General features: G+C 45.0%; 1 protein-coding gene across 1 annotated transcript in view; it reads left to right on the top strand.

The window, feature by feature from the left end:
• LOC140203601 (serine/threonine-protein phosphatase 2A 65 kDa regulatory subunit A beta isoform-like) overlaps positions 1 to 20,543 on the top strand; it is a 51,825-nt gene that overhangs the window by 17,558 nt on the left and 13,724 nt on the right. Inside the window, exons 9-12 of the mRNA XM_072269648.1 lie at positions 15 to 149; positions 5,230 to 5,403; positions 12,216 to 12,276; positions 14,061 to 14,215. Coding sequence (XP_072125749.1) covers positions 15 to 149; positions 5,230 to 5,403; positions 12,216 to 12,276; positions 14,061 to 14,215 — 525 coding nt within the window. The remainder of the gene's footprint in view (positions 1 to 14; positions 150 to 5,229; positions 5,404 to 12,215; positions 12,277 to 14,060; positions 14,216 to 20,543) is intronic.

Raw genomic sequence — 20,543 nt, 5'->3', positions numbered from 1 at the left:
TGTTTCTTTTCCAGGAACTTGTGTCTGACACCAATCAACACGTGAAGTCAGCTCTGGCCTCTGTTATTATGGGCTTGTCCACCATCCTGGGCAAGGACAGCACTGTTGAGCACCTGCTTCCCCTGGTCTTGGCTCAGCTCAAAGATAAGGTAATTTTATCATGAAGTACAAACTTTAACATACCCCTTGCGTGACTGGTGGCCATCGTGGATAATATTTGATTAGCCTACCGAAATCAGGCAAACACCAATGGAGAGCTTTCTTCTGTGTGCTGTTTGGAAGCTGTTGTCAAGTCCAGAGTGCTGAGGAAAGGTCGCTTATTGTTCATCAGGCGATCAAAAAGTTGGTTGTCGTCTCTGGAACTTGTACATCTGCTGAAGGTGACGAGCAGTCCATGCTCCACCACAAGATACAGGTATCTGGATAAGTGTGCCAGAATGGGACGTGTTGCAACACAGACTGATGTGTCTAGGCTTTTACTCTCACTGATATCGATTCCTGGAAGGGGACAGCAGTTGGCCCATGTTCATCTGCTTTCTTTCCTGTTGACAAACATTGTAACTGCCGTTTGCTTGAAGCTGTGCGGTGATGTCCAGCATTCTAAAGTGTTATAATCACAGATTCTGCAGATGCTGGCAATCCACAGCCACACGCGTGCACACACACATACACACACACACAATGCTGGAGGAACTCAGCAGGTCAGGCAGCATCTATGGAGGGGAATGAACCCTTGGGCTGACACCCTTCGTCAGGACTGGAAAGGAAGGGGGAAGGCGCCAGAATAAGAAGGTTGGGAGGATGGGGGGAGTACAAGCTGGTAGGTGATAGGTAGACCAGGTGATGGGAAAGGTTGGTGTGTAGGGGAGGGGAGTTGAAGGCAGGTGATGGGTGGGAAAGGTAAAGGGCTGGAGAGGATAGATAGTAGGGGAATTAAGGGTTATGGGGAAAAGGCAGGTAGATGAAGCTGAGTTTATGGACAGGTCAGCCATGATCTTACTGAATGGCGGGGCAGGCTTGATGGGCCGGATGGCCTACTCCTGCTCCGATTTCTTATGCTTTTATGAATCATGAATGGAATAACAACTGTTTCTTCCACCGGAGTCTCTCGAACTGTTCTTTTAGTTTGAGAGCTTCAGATAAGAGCAAATGTGCAGTGCGTTCTTTAGAAGCAGTGATGTGAGCTGGTTTGTAATCTGAGTGCATATTGGATTAAAGATGAATCGGTTAATGGTGTGATGGAGCTGTTATTTCTCCATCCATCAAGTTCCTTGTTTATTTTGGCGTGAACTTAAACAAAACTGTTGCATGTGCAAATTCTGGATTTTTTAATTTATATGGAAATTTGCATTCTTTCATTATTTTTACAGAATTAAGATTATTTTTAAAAATGTAAAAAAAATCTCTCCCCTCTCCTCTCTTTCCTCAATTCCCCACTCTGAGCTTTTACTTCTCACCTGTCTATTACTTCTCCCTGGGTCCCCACCTCCTTCCATCTCTCCTGTGGTCCACTCTCTTCTCCTCTCCTCTCTCAGATTCTTTCTTCTCCAGCCATTGACCTTTCCCACCCACCTGTCTTCACCTAACACCTTCCAGCTGGCCTCCTTCCCCTCTCCTCACCTTTATATCCTAGCATCTTCTGCCTCCCTTTACAGTCCCGATAAAAGGCCTCGGCCTGAAACACCGACTGTTTACTCATTCCCATAGATGCTGCCTGAGCTGCTGAGTTCCTCCAGCGTTTTGGGTGAATTGCTCTGGATTTCCAATGTCTGCAGACTTGATTCCCTTCATGTGCTACACCCGAAAAGATTCCCCAAATGTCAGAAATGCCTCGATTTTCCAGGCACAGCTGACAGATTCAAAGTGTACATCTTCAAATTGGCAGCTGTTAATTCAAGCCTTGAATTATTTGTTAGTTTGAAATGAAATCAAGAAAAAAGCCTGCCGAATCATGATTTGAACTGTTGGATAATTTAATAGTAATTAGTATCTTGCATCTATTTATGCCAAAGGTGCAGAAAGATTTCTCAAACGCAGAAATTCAAGTGTTTTTCTTTTGTGAAATGCAGCTTTTCACAAAATGACCGTTGTTTCCTCCCATGGCCCTCCCGAGGAGCTCGCCTGCACTCAGGGAGAGTGAACGGACAATAAATTAAGACTCAGGAACAGAATTAGGCCACTCAGCCCATCGTGTCTGCTTAGCCATTCCATCATGGCTGGCTTATTACCCTCTCGGCCCCATTCTCCTGCCTTCTCCCCCGTAACCTTTAACACCCTGACTAATCAAGAACCTGTCACCCTCCACGTTAGGTATACCCAATGACTCGTCCTCCACAGCCTTCAGCGTTGATGGATTCCACAGATCCACCGCCCTTTCCTGAAGAAATTTCCTCTCAGCTCTGTTCTAAATGGACGTCCCTCTATTCTGAGGCTGTGCCCTCTGGTCACAGGAAACCTCCTCTCTGTTCTAGGCCTCTTAATATTCCATAAGTTTCAATGAGATTCACCCCTCTTCCTTCCCGTCTGAACTCCATCGAGGACAGAGCCGGAGCCGTCAAGCACTCCTCCTGTATGTTTCATTCCCAGGATCATACTCGTGAACCCTCTCTAATATCAGCACATCTTAGATAAAGGGCCCAAAGCTGCTCACTATACCCCCAACTGCGTTCTGACCAATGCCTTATAAAGCTTCAGCATTACCCTTATATCTTTTCTAGTCCTCTCAAAATGAATGCCAACATTCCATTTTCTTTCCGTACCACCAACTCAGCCTGCAAGATAACGTTTAGGGAACCCTGCACGAGGTCTCCCAATTTCCTTTGCACGTCTGATTTCTGAATTTTCTGCCCATTTGGAAAATAGTACACGTCTTTACTCCTTCTACCAAAGTGCATGGCCATACGTTTCTGGTAGTAGGCACCCTTCGATCCCGGGGATGATGGGTTTGTGCCTCTGGTGGACTGTGTCCTCTACTGGGCAGGAAGGTTTGAAGGACCGGCTCTTCCCATGCAGCAGGCTCCCCCTCTCCACATCACTCATGTTGTCGAAGGGAAGGGCAAGCGCCAATACAGCTCGGCACCAGTGTCATCGCAGAGGTTGCCAGAGTGAAGCTGTAAACAACATCAAACTGCCTTAGGGGTTTACCCCCAAAGCCTTTCCCATGGGTGGGCATGACTGCAAGGCAGTGGAGGTTTAAAATCAGGGTTTTCCCTCTCCTAAGCGGGCTGCCGCCCAAGGCTGAGGAATCCTACCTACCAGAAACACTTTCAGTCAGTGCAGTATATTCCAACTGCCACTGCCTTGCTATTCTCCCAATCTATCAAGTCCTTCTACAGACTCTCTGCCCCTCCACCTATCTTGGTATCATCCACAAATGTGACCACCAAGCCATCAATTCCGTTGTCCAGATCATTGACATCTGCTTGAAAAGAAACGGTCACAATACCAACCCCTGTGGAACACTAATGGTCACCTGCAGTCAACCAGAAAAGGCCCCTTTCATTTGCAACTCTTTGCTTCCCGTCAGTCAGGCAATCTTCTATCTTTACTAGGATATCTTCTGTAATACCATGGGCTCTTAACTTGTTAAGGAGTCTCATGTGCGGCATCTTGTCAAACTCCAAGTAAACAACATCCACTGACCCTCCTTTCTCTATCCTGCCTGTAATTTCCCCTTAAGGAAACCATGCACTTCCAAGTACTGGGAGCCTCGTCCTTAATAATGGACTCCCAACATTCTCCCAACCACTGAAGTCAGGCTGAAGGGCCTATAGTTTCATGTCTTTTGCCTCCCTCCCTTCAGAGTGAAGTGACATTTGGAAATTTCCAGTCCTCTGGAACCATTCCAGATTCTAATGACTCTTGAAAGATTATTACTAATGCCTCCCCAATCTCTACAGCTGCCTCTTTCAGAACCCTGCGGTGTAGCCCATCTAGTCCAGGTGACTTGACTACCTTCAAAACTTTCAGCTTCCCAAGCACCTTCTCCTTAATAAAAGCAACTGCACTCACTTCTGCGAACTGACTCTCGAATTTCTGGCATACTGCTCGTGTGACCATAACTTGGACCATAATGTATAGTACTGTGCAAAAGTCTTAGGCTGGTGTATATAGCTAGGGTGTCTGAGTTTTGCACGGTCCTGTAGTAATTCTTATATACTGCACTGTGCTGCTGCTGCCGCAAAAAAAAATCAAATTTCTTGACATCTGTGAGTGATGATAAACCTCACAGATGTCTGATATGGGTCTCTGATGTGGACTGAGAGTGGGAAGGGGGCAGGGAGAGGGGAGTTGTGTCCCTGTCCCCCTCTTTTGGTGAATGTCGGTGATAGCGTAGGATGATATCGTGGTTCTGCATTTGTGTTTATGGACTGTGGACTTTTTCAGATTTAGGGTTTTTATATTCTGTTTTTTTCATCGCCTTATTCTTTTCGTTTTGTTGTGTGAGAGGAGGGTGTTTGGGGGTAAAATGCTCTGTTAGTTTTTCGTGCGGGGGATGGATTGGGGGGGGTCGATGTTGCTATTCCATTTTGTGTGTGGCGGGAGGGGTAGTTTTGGGGATCAGATGATCAGGATGCCATTATTTTTTGTACCAGGGCTGGGGAGGTGTAGGTTTCATGCTTCTCTCTGAGTGACTTTCATCTTCTTTCTTTGCTTCGTGGCTATCTGGAGAAGACAAATTTCAGGGTTGTATTTGGATATGTGCTTTGATCATAAACAAACCTTTGACTCTTTGGTTGGGAAAAGGGGGAAGGGAGCGGGAAGCACCAGAGAGACATTCTGTAATGACCAATAGACCAATTGTTTGGAATCAAATGCCCTTGCTTGTGTTCTCAGGGCTGAGTGTGTCTGCACTCGCACCACCCCCTCCTGCCCCTGGCAGTCCACCTCAGCCACCTCTCTCACACCCCTCCCGTGGGTGCTCCACTCTCACCATTCCCAACATCCTGTGCTCCCGCCAGATTTACAAACTTGCTCTCCACTGCACGTTGGCAAGTACAGTTCTGTGCAAAAGTCATTGGCACCCTGGCTAGATGTGCATGTGCCTAAGTACTGTAAGTGTGAAAGTGGCATTCATATTTCTTTTGTGGGATTAATATTTCATAAATGTCCAAGATGATACTTTGAAAGCAGAGAGTCTGGGGAGCGCCAGTGTGTTTGTCAGACAGCGTTCGCAGTATGAATGTTTTTCACCTTTGCTGTACTCAGAAAATTGCCTTTCCTTCCTAGTGCCCTGAGGTCCGTTTGAACATAATCTCCAATCTGGACTGCGTGAATGAAGTTGTTGGAATTCACCAGTTATCACAGTCTCTCCTGCCAGCCATTGTAGAATTAGCAGAAGATGCCAAATGGAGAGTGCGCCTTGCGATAATCGAGTACATGCCTCTGCTTGCAGGGCTGCTGGTGGGTGGTTTATTCTAAAATGTTTTTATAGTCTATTAGCAATGCTTCCATATGGATGATTTGCAGAATGGAAATGATTGCCCATATCAAATTGATACTTTAGTTTAAAGACGGAAATAACTTTGAACATCTTCTTTCCTTTTGCGCCAGAAGCAAATGTGCGATAGTAACAATTATACTTGTAGCCCACTGACATGGGTAGTCTTACTTTAGACTCGGGGCTCCCAACCTTTTTTTTAATTGACCATTAACCAAGTAGGGGTGGAAACCTCTGGTTTAGACAATCAGGTTTAGACCCCTGTTTAAGGACTGCGGACTTTGTCAGACTTAGGGATTTTATATTCTGTTTTTATATTGTCTGTTTCTTTTCATTTTGTTGTGCGAGGGGAGGGTGTTTCGGGGTAAAATGTTCTGTTAGTTTTTGTGTGGGGGATGGGCTGGGGTTGTTGCTGTTCCATTTTCTGTGTGGAGGGAGGGGTGGTTTTGGGGGGGGCTGATGATCAGGATGCCATTCAATGACTTTCATGTTTTTTCTTTGTTTCATGGCTATCTGGGGAAGACAAATCTCAGAGTTGTACATGATAATAAGTGAACATTTGGCCTGCACATCAAACAGACACAAACAGAAAGGGCAATAAACTCCATACAATCAGATGAGGGGGTGACAACGGTTGTCGCAGAGGAAATAAACAATATCTTTTTGAGATTTTACCAAGATCTGTACAGCTCAGAATATTCAGATTCAGCTCCACAAATACAAAAGGAATTTCTCGACTTGTTACAATTTATACCCCGAGATGAAACGTCCTTGACCTGACTGGAGTTTAACTTAGAGGCTAAAGAATTGTCTGCAGCTATAACTAACATGAAGGGAGGGAAAACTCCTGGGCCCAATGGAAATTCCGATTGAAATATATAAAATCTTTAAGACTAAACTAATACCACCTCTGCTTGATATGTATCAGGAGTCATTTGACAATGGATCCCTTCCCTCCTCTCTTAATATGGCAGCAATCACACTACTGTTAAAACCTGGAAAACCACCATCCCTTTGTGGATCTTATAGGTCAATCTCACATCTGAACAATGATCTCAAAATTCTCTGTAAGGTATTAGCTAGGAGGCTGGAGCCACTGTTGCCAAAAATGGTCCACCCTGACCAAAATGGGTTTGTAAGGGAAGGCAGGGCTTCCACAACATTCGAAGAGTGCTTAATATACTTTAAGAAAAATCTGGAAGCTCTGATAGCGCTATTCTGTCATTGGATGCCAAGAAAGCCTTCGACAGAGTGGAGTGGAATAGGGGGAAAATTTCTAAGATACAGCTTCTGTATTCTAACCCACAGGCTGAAGTTTTAACTAACCTGCTTTTTTCAGCATCTTTTAAACTCCAACGGGGAACAAGACAGGGATCTCCCCTCCTGTTTATCCTGGCCATTGCGCCACTTGCTATGGCAATTTGAAAACAGGCTAACATAGCAGGAATAACTATAGGAGATGTAGAACATCGCATAGCCCTGTACATGGATGACGTAATTTTGTCAGAACAGGGTTTACCTATTTGGGTGTTAAAATTACTCCTACTATTGGTAAAATTATCCCAACTAATTATAACCCTCTCCATTGCAGGTGTTTATATCCTAATTTGTTCATGCTTGCTCCTGCCCGCAGACATAATTATCCAATCCCTATGTACTTATTTACTCTTTCTTTTATTTATTAAAGAAATGTTTTTCTAATTTCATCTGGAATAATAGATGTCCAAGACTCAGGCTTTCCCTGTTATATCTGCCGTATGATAGAGGTGGCTTACAGCTACCAAATCTTATATGGTATTTCTGGGCGGCCCAAATTAGAGCAGGAATGTTTTATTTTGTTAAGGATCACTCCCCTCCTTGGGTCTCAATGGAATCCCAGTTGATCAATATCCCTCTAGAACTATATATGTATTCAGCAAATAAGAAAAACCTGGTCACACAATCTAAAATCCCTTTCTTAAAAAATACAATAATGATTTGGCACGATGCTCTTGCGGAAATGGGTGAGACATCACAGTTATCCCAGTTTACTCCTATCTTTGGTAATGATAGCTCCAGCCCGGCAGAGCGGATCCTAGTTTTAAAACTTGGCCGCCCCGAGGCATAGCTAAGGTGTCTGATCTTTATAATGGCAATTCATTTATGTCTTTTGAAGAACTCAAGGCCACATATGGAATTCCAACAAAACACTTTTTTAAATGCCTTTAGTTGCAAAGGTTTATTATGTCCAGGCAAAGTTACAGTTTGAAGCTCCCTCCTTTATTTACCCTAGAAGACATCACTCTGAAATTATCTGAAGCTAGGGGACAAGTGTCTGAATTATACATGTAAGGGTTTCTTCTTTTATGTTACTTGCTAAGGCTAATAAAATGGCTTCTCTGTACTATTAACTGCTGAGACAGTGGTTCTCTGGAGCAGCTTGTTTGGGTTATAATTACTGATACAGGAATTGTATTCATTTGCTAACCAATTGGGATAGATGGTATTCTTTCTTGTGTGTCTGTAAGCTATTCTTTTTCGTGGGCTTTGGGCAGAAGGCGTGATGGGGACAGAGAGAGGAGACGCGAGGAGAGAGATGCTGTAAGCTGGGCAACGGCACGGACCCCGAGCGGGAGTCCGAGGCCCAGGGTCTTCAGCGAGGATAGGAGGCGAGGACAGACTCGTGTGGAGTGTTTGGTGGATCACCGAGGGTGGTCCCATTCGTGGGTTGGCGGAGTTCAGAGGACATTGATTGGAGGAAGGGAGACCCGGTTCTGTAAGAGCTCCAACGAGTGTGCACCGAACTGATAGTTACTGACTTGGCACCTTTATTCTATTTGTTTCTACTAACCCATCACCAAGAAATACTTATAAAGTGTAATCATTTAATGGCATATGGCGTACTGTCTGTTAATTGGCGGTGTGGGGTACATCACACAGCATCCACACAGACCTGATCTCCCCGTTTGGCGGGGCTGAAGGCTGCTCCCCCTAGACGAAAGCGAGCTGAGCGAGTCTAGGCTTACCAGGGGGCTACATACAAATTGTTTGCAAGTAAATGCAAAGAGTCATCAAACAACATGCTACAAGCATGGAGAACTGATTTGCATGAGAATCTGTCAGAAAAAGAGTGGTCAGAAGCTTGTTCCTTCGTTCAAACCCAGTCAGTGAACACTCATTCTAAGCGGATAACCAGACAGTACATTACTCCAGTCAGGTTTCGTCACTTTAACCCCAACATTCCAGAAACATGCTTTAAATGTAATCACTAAAAGGGGTCTCTGTTCCATTGTATGTGCGAGTGCCCCCAGATAATCTGCTTCTGGAAGAAGGTGCTGGATTTGATTAGTCAGATTATTGGAAAAAAGGTGCTCCTTGATCCTAAATTATGTATTCTGAACATTTATCCAAAGGACTTTGTAACCTCCAAAAGTGCAAGGTCTCTGCTTAATATTTGTTTTTTGAAAGCCAGACGTTGCATAGCCTATTCATGGAAGAAACCCACAACCAGTGGACTTTCACAATGGCTGAAAGGAGTGACTTCGTATCTTGCTCTAGAAAAGATCAACTACATCACAGAAAAACAAACTTGGCAAATGTCGGGAAATTTGGGATATTTTCTACAAGTTTCTGGAGAACAATATTTGGGATGATGAAAGTAACAAATTGAATTGACAGCTTGTTTTTAATGGCCGGGTGTTTGCTTTTTTTGTGCGTTGTTTTTCCTTTTATTTCTGATGTATTTTATTTTTCCCTTTTTCTTTAACCTTGTTGCACTTTCAAACCTATGGATGATCGAATGTGTTTACTTTTCATTCTGTAAAAGCAATAAAGAGATGTTTGAAAACAAATAAGTGAACCTTTGAATCTTTGATTGGGAAAAGGGGAAGGGAGAGGGAAGCACCAGAGAGATATTCTGTAATGATCAATAAACCAATTGTTTGGAAGCAAATGACCTTGAGAGCAGAATTAGTCCATTCAGCCCATTGAGTCTGCTCCAACATTCCACCATGGCTGATTTGTGATCCCTCTCAACCCTATTCTCCTGCCTTCTCCACATATCCTTTCACACCCTGATTAATGAAGAGCCTGTCAGCCTCCATTTTAATTATACCCAATATCTTGGCTTCCACGGTTGTTCATGGAAAAAAATTCCACAGATTCACCACCCTCTGGCTGAAGAAATCACTCCTCATCTCTGTTTCTGCCAGGTGCTCCGATTTCCTCCTCCATCCCAAAGACGTGCTGGTTGTAAACTGGTTGTTGTAGATTCCTCCTCTGTGTCGGTAACTAGCAGGAGTAGTGAGGTAGTGTTCATGGGTTCGGTGTCCACTCAAAAATCGTATGGCAAAGGGGAGGAAGCTGGTCCTGAATCAGTGAGTGTGTCTTCAGACAAATTGTCCCTCCTTTCTGGTAGTAGCAATGAGAAGAGGCTGGTGGGGCCCTTAATGATGGACACTGCCTTTGTGAGGCACCGCTCCTTGAAGATGTCCTGGATAATATGGAGGCTGGAGCACACGATGGAGCTGACTAATTTTATAACTCTCTGTAGCTTACTTAAGCTCTCCTGTATCATACCAGATTTAGTATGTATTTGGTTTTAAGGAAGCAAATCGCTCTCAGTTTCGGTGTGCAAACAGAAAGTAGATTTTCTTCAGTAAGGCCTTTGACAAGGTCCCGCATGGGAGGTTAGTTAGGAAAATTCAATTGCTAGGTATACATGGAGAGGTGGTAAATTGGATTAGACATTGGCTCAATGGAAGAAGCCAAAGAGTGGTAGTAGAGAATAGCTTCTCTGAGTGGAGGCCTGTGACTAGTGGTGTGCCACAGGGATCAGTGCTGGGTCCATTGTTATTTGTCATCTATATCAATGATCTGGATGATAATGTGGTAAATTGGATCAGCAAATTTGCTGATGACACAAAGATTGGAGGTGTAGTAGACAGTGAGGAAGGTTTCCAGAGCCTGCAGAGGGACTTGGACCAGCTGGAAAAATGGGCTGAAAAATGGCAGATGGAGTTTAATACAGACAAGTGTGAGGTATTGCATGTTGGAAGGACAAACCAAGGTAGAACATACAGGGTTAATAGTAAGGCACTGAGGAGTGCAGTGGAACAGAGGGATCTGGGAATACAGATAGAAAATTCCCTAAAAGTAGTGTCACAGGTAGATAGGGTCGTAAAGAGAGCTTTTGGTACATTGGCCTTTATTAATCAAATTATTAAGAGCTGGAATGTTATGATGAGGTTGTATAAGGCATTGGTGAGGCCGAATCTGGAATATTGTGTTCAGTTTTGGTCACCAAATTACAGGAAGGATATAAATAAGGTTGAAAGAGTGCAGAGAAGGTTTACAAGGATGTTGCCAGGACTTGAGAAACTCAGTTACAGAGAAAGGTTGAATAGGTTAGGACTATTCCCTGGAGCGTAGAAGAACGAGGGGAGATTTGATAGAGGTATATAAAATTATGATGGGTATAGATAGAGTGAATGCAAGCAGGCTTTTTCCACTGAGGCAAGGGGAGAAAAAAACCAGAGGACATGGGTTAAAGGTGAGGGGGGGTAATGTTTAAAGGGAACATTGGTGGGGGCTTCTTCACACAGACAGTGGTGAGAGTATGGAATGAGCTGCCAGACGAGGTGGTAAATATGGGTTCTTTTTTAATATTTAAGAATAAATTGGACAGATACATGGATGGGAGGTGTATGGAGGGATATGGTCCTTGTGCAGGTCAGTGGGACTAGGCAGAAAATGGTTTGGCACATCCAAGAAGGGCCAAAGGGCCTGTTTCTGTGCTGTACTTTCTATGGTAAAGAGTTGTCAAGGTCTGAGTCAGAGTCACGGGCAGAGCTTGTGGTTGGACTACTCAGCCACGTGGTTACCCTGGGAATTATTAGCTGTGCTGGATATGAAGCAAAGTAACCTGAGAATTATGCAAAGGCTAACTTGTTCCCAGTGACTGAATGTAGAAAGTGGAATGTATTAACCACATGGGAGACGTGAATGTAGAATGGTGCACTGTCATGTCGAAGAGAGATACTGTGCGGGTCAGGAGTGTGGGATCTGTAATCTAAATAATCCAGCACATGCATAATTACGTTTAAATCGTGAAGTTGAAATAACATCCTGCTGTGGATGTGGTAGCATAGGATTCACTGGGTTATTTATTTAAAGGTACACTGAGGAATAAGGCCCTTCCCGCCCTTTGAACCGTGCTGCCCAGCAATCTCTGATCCAACCCTAGCCTAAACAGGGACAGGTAACAGTGATGAATTAACCTCCCAACTGGTGCGTCTTTGGATTGTGAGAGGAAACCCGCGCGTTCTGCAGGGAAAATTTACTGGCTCCTTACAGGTGACATCAGAATTCCCAAGCTGTAATAGTGTCACGCCAACTGCTACGCCACCGATAGTGGTTAGTAACGTTCTTACTGTCTGCATTAAACCATCGGACACTTTTAAGATTTTTCCTATTTTTCATGGATCATAGTCCTGGTATTGACACAAAGAAATTAATTAAGGATAGTCAAAATACTAGATGCAAGTACCTTAGATAGGGTATCTTCTGTGTAGCCTTCTGCCACGGCACAATCCAGTTTTGTGCAGTTTATTAGAGCACGTTGCCAGTCTTTCTTGTGTGACCCCTTCACCATTGGCTCAAAGGAGTTAGCAAACTGTACTGGTAAGTAGCGAAAGGTGAAGACGGCTAGAATGCAAATGTGGCAAGTTGGCATGTTCTACTAGAAATTCGAGGGGTTATTTTATCAACATTCTTTCTTTTGTCAAAACCTGTTTAGGGAGTGGAGTTTTTTGATGAGAAGTTGAACTGCTTGTGCATGACGTGGCTGGTGGATCGCGGTGAGTATAGCCTTGATGAATCGTTACTTTTGTTGAACGAAAGTCCTTCAAAGTTGTCCATGTCATCTTACTGGTGCTTCCATGATGCTGAGTGACCCTACCAGGTGCCTAACCAAAAATCCTTCATCGTGCTTTGTCACATCCTCAAAGGATTGGGTCAGGCTCAAGACACGACATGCCCCTCACAAAGCCATGCTGACTCTCCGGAATCAGACTATGCTTCTTGTAAATCCTGTCTGTAGGAATCTTCTCCTGTAATTTGCCCACTGGTGAAGTAAAACTGACTGGTCTATAATTCCCAGGGTCATCCCTACTCTCTTTCCTGAACAAGAAAATAACATTTGCCAACTTCCAATCATCTGGTACTTCCTCCAGTGAGGGCTGGCCAGTGAGGATGCCCAGATCGTCACTAAAGGTGCAGCAATCTCTTCCCTTGCTTCCCGTAGTAACCCTGGGGTATATCACATCTGGCCCCGGGGACTTATCTATCCTAGGGCTTTTCAAAATTCCAGAACATCCTCTTTCTCAATGTCAACATGTTGCAGCATATCACTGCTCTCGCAAGCATCAAGGTCCCTCTCACTGGTGATTACTAAAGAAAAGTATTCATTGCGGATCTCCCCCAAAGTCCACTGACTCCAAACATTTTGCCTCTTTTAGCTCTGGCCGGCCCAGACTCTCACTCTGGCCATCCTCCTGTTCTTCAAGTTTGTTCTTCTGAATCCAACTCACCAAGTCCTTCTCGTGGCCCCTCCTAGTTCTCCGAAGTCCATTCTTCACTCCCTCCCTGGCCACATTGTAACCCTCTGGAGCCCAGGCTGATCTTTGCATCCTACGCTTCTAGACTAGCTGTTGCACATCTCTTGTCAAGCATGGCTCCTTCACCCTTCTGTTCTTTCCCTGTCTCAGTGGGACAAAACTCTGCAGAGCCTCATCCAAGTGAAGCCCAAAATGACTTCCACATTTCAATTGTGTGTTTCTGAGTGTGTTCATCCCAGTTTTTACTCCCAGGTTCCTGCCCAATGTCCAATACCATCATAGTTCAAACACCGGCGCCCCCCTCCCCCCCAGTTATTACTGCTGCAAGCAATCTTGTCGTACTCTTGTACACATGGCAACAAGAAACAGACTTGACTTTGACCGATACATTTATTTATTTAATTATTCGAGAATAGCATGGAACGGGCCCAACAAGACGCACTGCCCAGCAACCGGCCGATTTAACCCTCGCCTCATCACAGGACAGTTTACAATGACCAATCAGACTACTAAGTAATAAATAATGGTAATCTATTCGAAGTATTTTTTAAGTATCTAATGGGGCAACACAGTGGCGTCTGGTTAGCGCAACACTTTGCAATTGGGTTCGATTCCCACTGCCACCTGTGAGGAGTTTATACATTCTCAGCTTGACTGCGTGGGTTTCCTCCGGGTGCTCCTGTTTCCTCCCAGAGACCTACTGGTTGGTAGGTTAACTGGACATTGTAAATTGTCCTGTAATTAGGCTAGGGTTAATCGGGGGTGGCTCGCAGGGCAAGAAGGGCCTGTTCCACGCTGTATCTCAATAAATAATCAATGATAAGTAAGTATATTAAAATGCTACTCTCCAAGTGCATAATTTCCTCCACTGTGTGTAACTTGGTATGGAACAGGTTGACACTTTGAAGAAGGTGGTACGAGCATTTCATTTCGGAACTTTGTATTTTATCAGCAAGGTACATATTTGAAAATCAAGTAGTAACAGCGATCAGATCATTTCTTGACCTGTCAATGCTGTCTTGCAGTGTACGCCATTCGCGAGGCCGCGACCAACAACTTGACCAAGTTGGTGGAGAAGTTTGGCAAAGACTGGGCAGAATCCACCATTGTGTCGAAAGTACTTGCCATGGCCAGTGACCCCAACTACCATCACAGAATGACCACCCTCTTCTGCATTAACGTGAGTATAGCTTTGACAATGTACTTGCCCATGGCCAGTGACCCCAACTACCTTCACAGAATGACCACCCTGTTCTGCATTAACGTGAATATAGCTTTGACAATGTACTTGCCCATGGCCAGTGACCCCAACTACCATCACAGAATGACCACCCTGTTCTGCATTAACGTGAGTATAGCTTTGACAATGTACTTGCCCATGGCCAGTGACCCCAACTACCTTCACAGAATGACCACCCTGTTCTGCATTAACGTGAGTATAGCTTTGACAATGTACTTGCAATGGCCAGTGACCCCAACTACCATCACAGAATGACCACCCTGTTCTGCATTAACGTGAGTATAGCTTTGAAAATGTACTTGCCCATGGCCAGTGACCCCAACTACCATCACAGAATGACCACCCTGTTCTGCATTAACGTGAGTATAGCTTTGACAATGTACTTGCCCATGGCCAGTGACCCCAACTACCATCACAGAATGACCACCCTGTTCTGCATTAACGTGAGTATAGCTTTGACAATGTACTTGCCCAAGGCCAGTGACCCCAACTACCTTCACAGAATGACCACCCTCTTCTGCATTAACGTGAGTATAGCTTTGACAATGTATTTGCCCATGGCTAGTGACTCCAACTACCATTGCAGAATGACCACTCTGTTCTGCATAACGTGAGTATAACTTTGACAATACTTCCATTACACTTCACAAGCTGCTAAAATATTTCATGAATAAAACGTACAGTTAGAACAGACACTAAAGAATAAAGAATTTAACAAAAATAATATGGATTTGTTTAAAATGTTCTTTTAATATATTCTTTGTGAATGTTTAGATTCTGCAAAAAATCAATTAACACTTTGCCAAAGCTGCTCCTTCCAATATTGACATCTGCTTGATACGAGCTTCTGTGCTTGCGTTATTTGCTGAGGTGTAGTGGTGTTTTGTGTTTAATCTGCAAGGTGTCTGGAGTAAAAATTGAGTTGAGGGTGAGACTTTTTATGATTTCGTGGAGCAGAGTTCCTAACCGTCCCTGTGGAAATGGACTGATGGTGTTAGCTGAAGGACAACTGATTTAATGACCTGTTGACCCACCAGATGGCTTACAGCTTTCAAGTTTTATTTCACAAGGCTCTGTTTCCGTGCTGTAGTGGACTATGGCTGTCTTTTGCTTAGAGATCTGAGTACCTTGAAATGGACATTATACATTATCTGGCTGAGGGAATTGTAAGTTTTTTGACGCAACTAGTTTCAATTTACAAGTGTACTTAAAGGCCCCCACAGTCATTCCAGTTGCGGAATTAACTTCTTTCCCTGGATTTATTTGATGGGCCTGGGCTTTGCTGGAGTTTGGACAAGGTGATGGAGAGATTCAGTTGAAATGCCCAGATAAAATGGATGTTTCTAAAGTGGGTGAGTCTCGGACTGGAGGGCACAGCCTTTGGAACAGAGGGATATCCCTTTAGAACGGAGATGAAGAATTTCTTTAGCCAAAGCGTGGTGAGTCTACAGAATTCATCGCCACAGGCGGCGATGGGAGGCCAAGTAATTGGGTGTATTTAAAGTGGAGCTTGATAGGTTCTGGAGGGTGTCGAGAGGTCTGCACGACCTGGCGTTTTTGCGGTATCCTCAAGGATTTGGCAAGCTGGACTCTCAAGAATGCAGGTGCAGCGGCCGCGGCCATTGCTGGGAGTGGACTTCAGGTTGGATGAGAGTGGCCTGAGAGGGGAAAATGAAGTGGTGTTCAGTCGATTTCAACAACGAGCCAGGTTAAAAAGTTTAAAGAGTCGCAGGGGGAAAGACTAACTTCTCTGTGAGGCTTTACACACCTCAGCAGTGAACCGACTGTCACTGTCAGCACTTGTCTCCGCACTGAATTGACTTGCTGGCTGTGCCCTGCGACCATTGACACCCTGGCTCAGATAAAATGCTGAACTGGCTCCTTGGCTGTGGACTGCAACCATTGGGCCCCTGGACTGGTTTCACTTCTCTCAGCACAGAACTGACTCCCTTGCTGTGGCCTGCAGCCATCTACTGATCTGAACTGGCTCCCTGCCTGTGGGCCTAATTTCGGCGACCCTGCGGTTCATGTTCTGTTTCTTACTGGTTTACTATTTTTTGATTCTTGTTTGCCCGATTTGTTCTTTTTGGGCACATTGCGTGTCTGACGGTCTTTGCTGTGTAGGATTCTTTCTTTTTCCATGGATTCTCTTGTGTTTCTTTGCTTTATGGCTGCCTGCAAGAAGACGAATCTCCTGCTTGTATATGGAGTTCATACTTTGGTAGCAATGTACTTTGAAATTTAGACCTCTGGATCAGCAGGAACACCTCAGAAAGATATGCCTGCGCGGGCTGGACCAAAACAGGGCTAACAGCCTGCGGGAGTGCTCGCTGGGATTCAAACTCATAGGGATGGGCCACAGGCCACATTTACAGTTGAGGTGGCAGTGGAGTTAAATATCAAAGGGAAACAAAGCAAGCCCAGTAAGGAGAGCAAACCTCAGTCTGATAAGAAATGCAAGATTATATTTATTTTGGTGTAAGCAACATTACTAGTAAAGCAAATGAGCTCACAGGAGGGTGATATTGTTACTGTCATAGAGAGGGTTGAATGGCTGAACGATTCACTCAGTGAATGGTGTGGTGGGCGTGGCACCGTAATATTGATTTATTGCTGAAATATCGAGGAGGAGGACATTCTGGGACACACCTTACTAATCCACAAGCCTCTACTGGTGAACTTCCGGTAAGATGGCGGTGTGCTGGGGCGCGGCGGGTTCTACAGGGCCAGCCAAACGTGTTACTATCTTTTGTTTATTTCTTTACAATCTCAAGACCCTGCTGGAAGTTAAGCACTTAAAGAGTGCTGCGGCCTACCCCAACGGCGTAGAAACTGAAGAAGCTGGACTTGGGGCAGATCGTTCTGCTCCCTGTGTCAGAGAGTCAGCAATGTGGTTGGCGTGCAGACTGGCAGCGAGCAATTGTCTTAGTCTCTTTTCTTGTGATTGCAAAACCCTGTTGAGCATTGTTAATGTGTAATGCTGCAAGTCTGGTCTTCTGATTTATTGCGGACTACAGGGGCTGGCAGCAGCGGTGACTGACACCCCTGCAGGGTGAGCGGATGTGGCCTCAAGCCATGGGGCCGCCTGTTTGCAGCCACCCAGGAGAGAGGCATCAAGAGCTGGCACTGGAGGTGGTGTAGCGCAGCGTTTAAGCTAACGTTGGTGCTGTCCCTCTCCCCCAAAGTGTTTGCTTGGCAGAAGGCAGGATGTATGTGTTCGACTACAGACTGCTGCAACATTCATGGACTCAGGGACTTGGACTATATTTGTTGTGTGACTATATTTTACTGCTATATGTGCCACGTGCTGTGTATGACTGTTGGTACTGTTTTGTACCTTGACCCTGAAAGAACACTGTTTCGTTTGGATGTATTCATGGGTATTCATGAATGACAATTAAACTTGAACTTGATGTAAACAGCCAAGAACAGCAAAACATTGGAATATTACCTGCAAGCTGCACACCAACCGGACTTGGAAATATATTGCCATTACTTCTGAAACCCCCTTTTCACTGGGCGTCTCTGGAAATGCAGCCTTTTAACCCCTCGCAAACAGCCACCGGACTCCGCGGGGAGAAACTTCAGGCTTCGTACATCTAAGGTGTATGTGACTTTGGTCCCGCAAAATCCGTGAGGTTGGGATGTCTCGCCTACCCAAACCCCGGTTTGTGTGAATGCTGTGTGATTTACTGCCCCTGGCAATCGCCTGTCAGCAAAAAATAGCAGATTGTTCACTGCATAGAATTATTCAGGAGTATATTTAAGAATGTTAACTTAAGCAAACAGTTATTAAAGGAAAGAAAGAGAGAAAAAACAAGAAGGGCCCATTCTACTTAAAAAGTCACAAGTGCACAGTGGAGTTCAAATCTTGAACTTCTCTGTATATCGCGCACTGGACCCTCCCTCGGCCTGCGTGAAAGCACACAACACCTTCCGAAGGTAACTGGAAATCCATCTTGAACAAAGAGGCTTTCCCACAGGATTATTGGTCCTTCCTCCTCGAAGCCATTCATCTGCAGAAAGCACCCTCATCGTCCACCATCTTTCCTCCTGTCTTCTCCCAGCTCCGGCCAAACAAAGACCTCTCTGCCCAGCATTCTCTAGCACCTTCTCCCAATTCTACCATCCTGATTGGGTGACACCTCATTCCTGAGCTCAGACCCAAACAGGCTGAAAGCAGAACAGATTGCTCTTACAGAACTGCTAAAATGAAATGCCTACAGCATAGCAGTAAAAATCTGAACCAGGGCATTGACTCTGACTGGGTCAGAATCCTGGATCACCCACCCTAACTGCATTGTGGGTGCACCCACACCTCAAGGGCTGCAGCCCACCACAAAGGAATTAAATACCACTTCAACCTGTGATGCCCACACATTCCTTGGAGGAATATGCAAAAAGAGCTTCAAGTAACAGTGTACAGGTAGTCCCTAGGAGTGGTCACATGTGACAGCTCTCCCAGTATTCAGCATGAGGTACAGGAGCAAGGATATCAGAATCAGGTTTAACGTCACCGGCATAATGTCGTGAAATTTGCTGTCTTTGTGGCAGCAGCACAGTGCAACACATAATAATAGAGAAAACTGTGAATTACAGTAAATATATAAAATAATAGTGCGGAAACAGAAATAAAAAGTAGTGAAGTAGAGCATGGGTTCAGTGTCCATTCAGAAATGGCAGAGGGGAAGAGACTGTTCTGGAATCGCTGAGTGTGTGCCTTCAGACTTCTGTGCCTCCTTCCTGAGGGTAGCAGTGAGAAGAGGGCATGTCCTGGGTGGCAGGGGTCCTTCACCATGGATGCCGCCTTTTTGAGGCATCGCTCCTCAAAGATGTCCTGGATACGAAGGAGAAAGGCAAAGCACAGTTGTGCGAGTTATCAGGTTATAGCAGTACAGAACCTCAACTTCTCTGATATCAGCACGAACGATTTCAAAGGGAATGGCCCAAAGGAGGGGGGATCCAGGAAAACTTCGTGAGAAACAGAGTGAGAGAAGGATGTGGCTGGAAAACTCGAGCAGGGCAAGAAACCGAGTTATTAGGAGTCTTTAGTGGGGTTGGATATGGATATGTTTCCAAGGCCTGATGAAATGTATCCTTGGCTGTTATGGGAAGGAAGAGCTGAGCTCCCAAGGTCTCTTTGAGAGTTTAGTGAAACCCTCTCTCATTGCTCCCCCTCCGTGATCTCTGCTTCCCTTCGACGGGAGTCAGTGAAACCTTCTCTCACTCTGTGATATCTGCTCAGCTCTTTAATTCATCCCTCCCCCCTCCTGGTTTCACCCAGCACCTTGTATTTCTTTCTCCACTCACGTTCCACCCCCCCCCCACAACTTTTAAATCTACTCATCTTTTTTCTCCACTCCTGCCGAAAGGTCTCGGCTGGAAATGTCAACTGTACTCTTTTCCACCGATGCTGCCTGGCCTGCAGAGTTCCTCCAGCATTTTGTGTGTGTTCAAGGATCCTGGTTGTTTAAAATCCTAAATTGTCACAGAACAGGTGCCAGGTAACTGGATCCCAGCAGTACGGTGCCGTTCTTCGACGAAGGCAGCAACTGGTAACTACAGAGCTGTGAATCTAACATCAGTGGTAGAAAGGGTGTTGTAAAAAGTCTCGAGGGACGGGATTCAGCTGCACTTGGGCAGAGCTTCATCAGAAATGGTCAGCGTGCAAGTGGTGATTCTGTCGGCCAGTTTGAGTTTCTTGGAGTTACGGGTGTTCTCATGCAGTTGGTGTTGTCTACAGGGACTTCGGTAAATATTTTGACAAAATCCCCAAATGAGCAAGAGACCGAGGGATCCGAAGTAACTTCACAAATTGGGTTCAAAGTTGATTTGCTGATCAGCTTTTGTGATTACCCCGTGGCGTACCACAGGAATCTGTGCTGGAACTCTCCTGCAAATGATTTGGATGTGGCTAGAAGGTTAGAAGATGACATAAAAATGTGAGCTTTGTCTTGCAGTGTTAGTGCTAATGATGGTGAATTGGTTAGTTGGCAAACTAGGCAGAGCAATTGTACCTAGAACATAGAACGTTAAAGCACTGTGTTAAAGTGCTGTGCTGATCTTTTAACCTACTCTGAGATCAATCTAACTGTTCCCTCCTACATAGCCCTCCATTTTTCTATCATCTGTGTGCCTATCTAAGAATTTGTCAAATGCCCCTAATGCATCTGCCTCTACCATCACGCCTGGCGGGGCATTCCACACACCCACCCACTCTGTGTGTGTGAAACAAAAATCTTACCTCTGTACCTTCCTCCAATCATCT

The sequence above is a fragment of the Mobula birostris genome, chromosome 10 (assembly GCF_030028105.1).
Source record: "Mobula birostris isolate sMobBir1 chromosome 10, sMobBir1.hap1, whole genome shotgun sequence".
Lineage (NCBI taxonomy): Eukaryota > Metazoa > Chordata > Chondrichthyes > Myliobatiformes > Myliobatidae > Mobula > Mobula birostris.
This window is presented reverse-complemented; position numbering and strand designations above follow the sequence as displayed.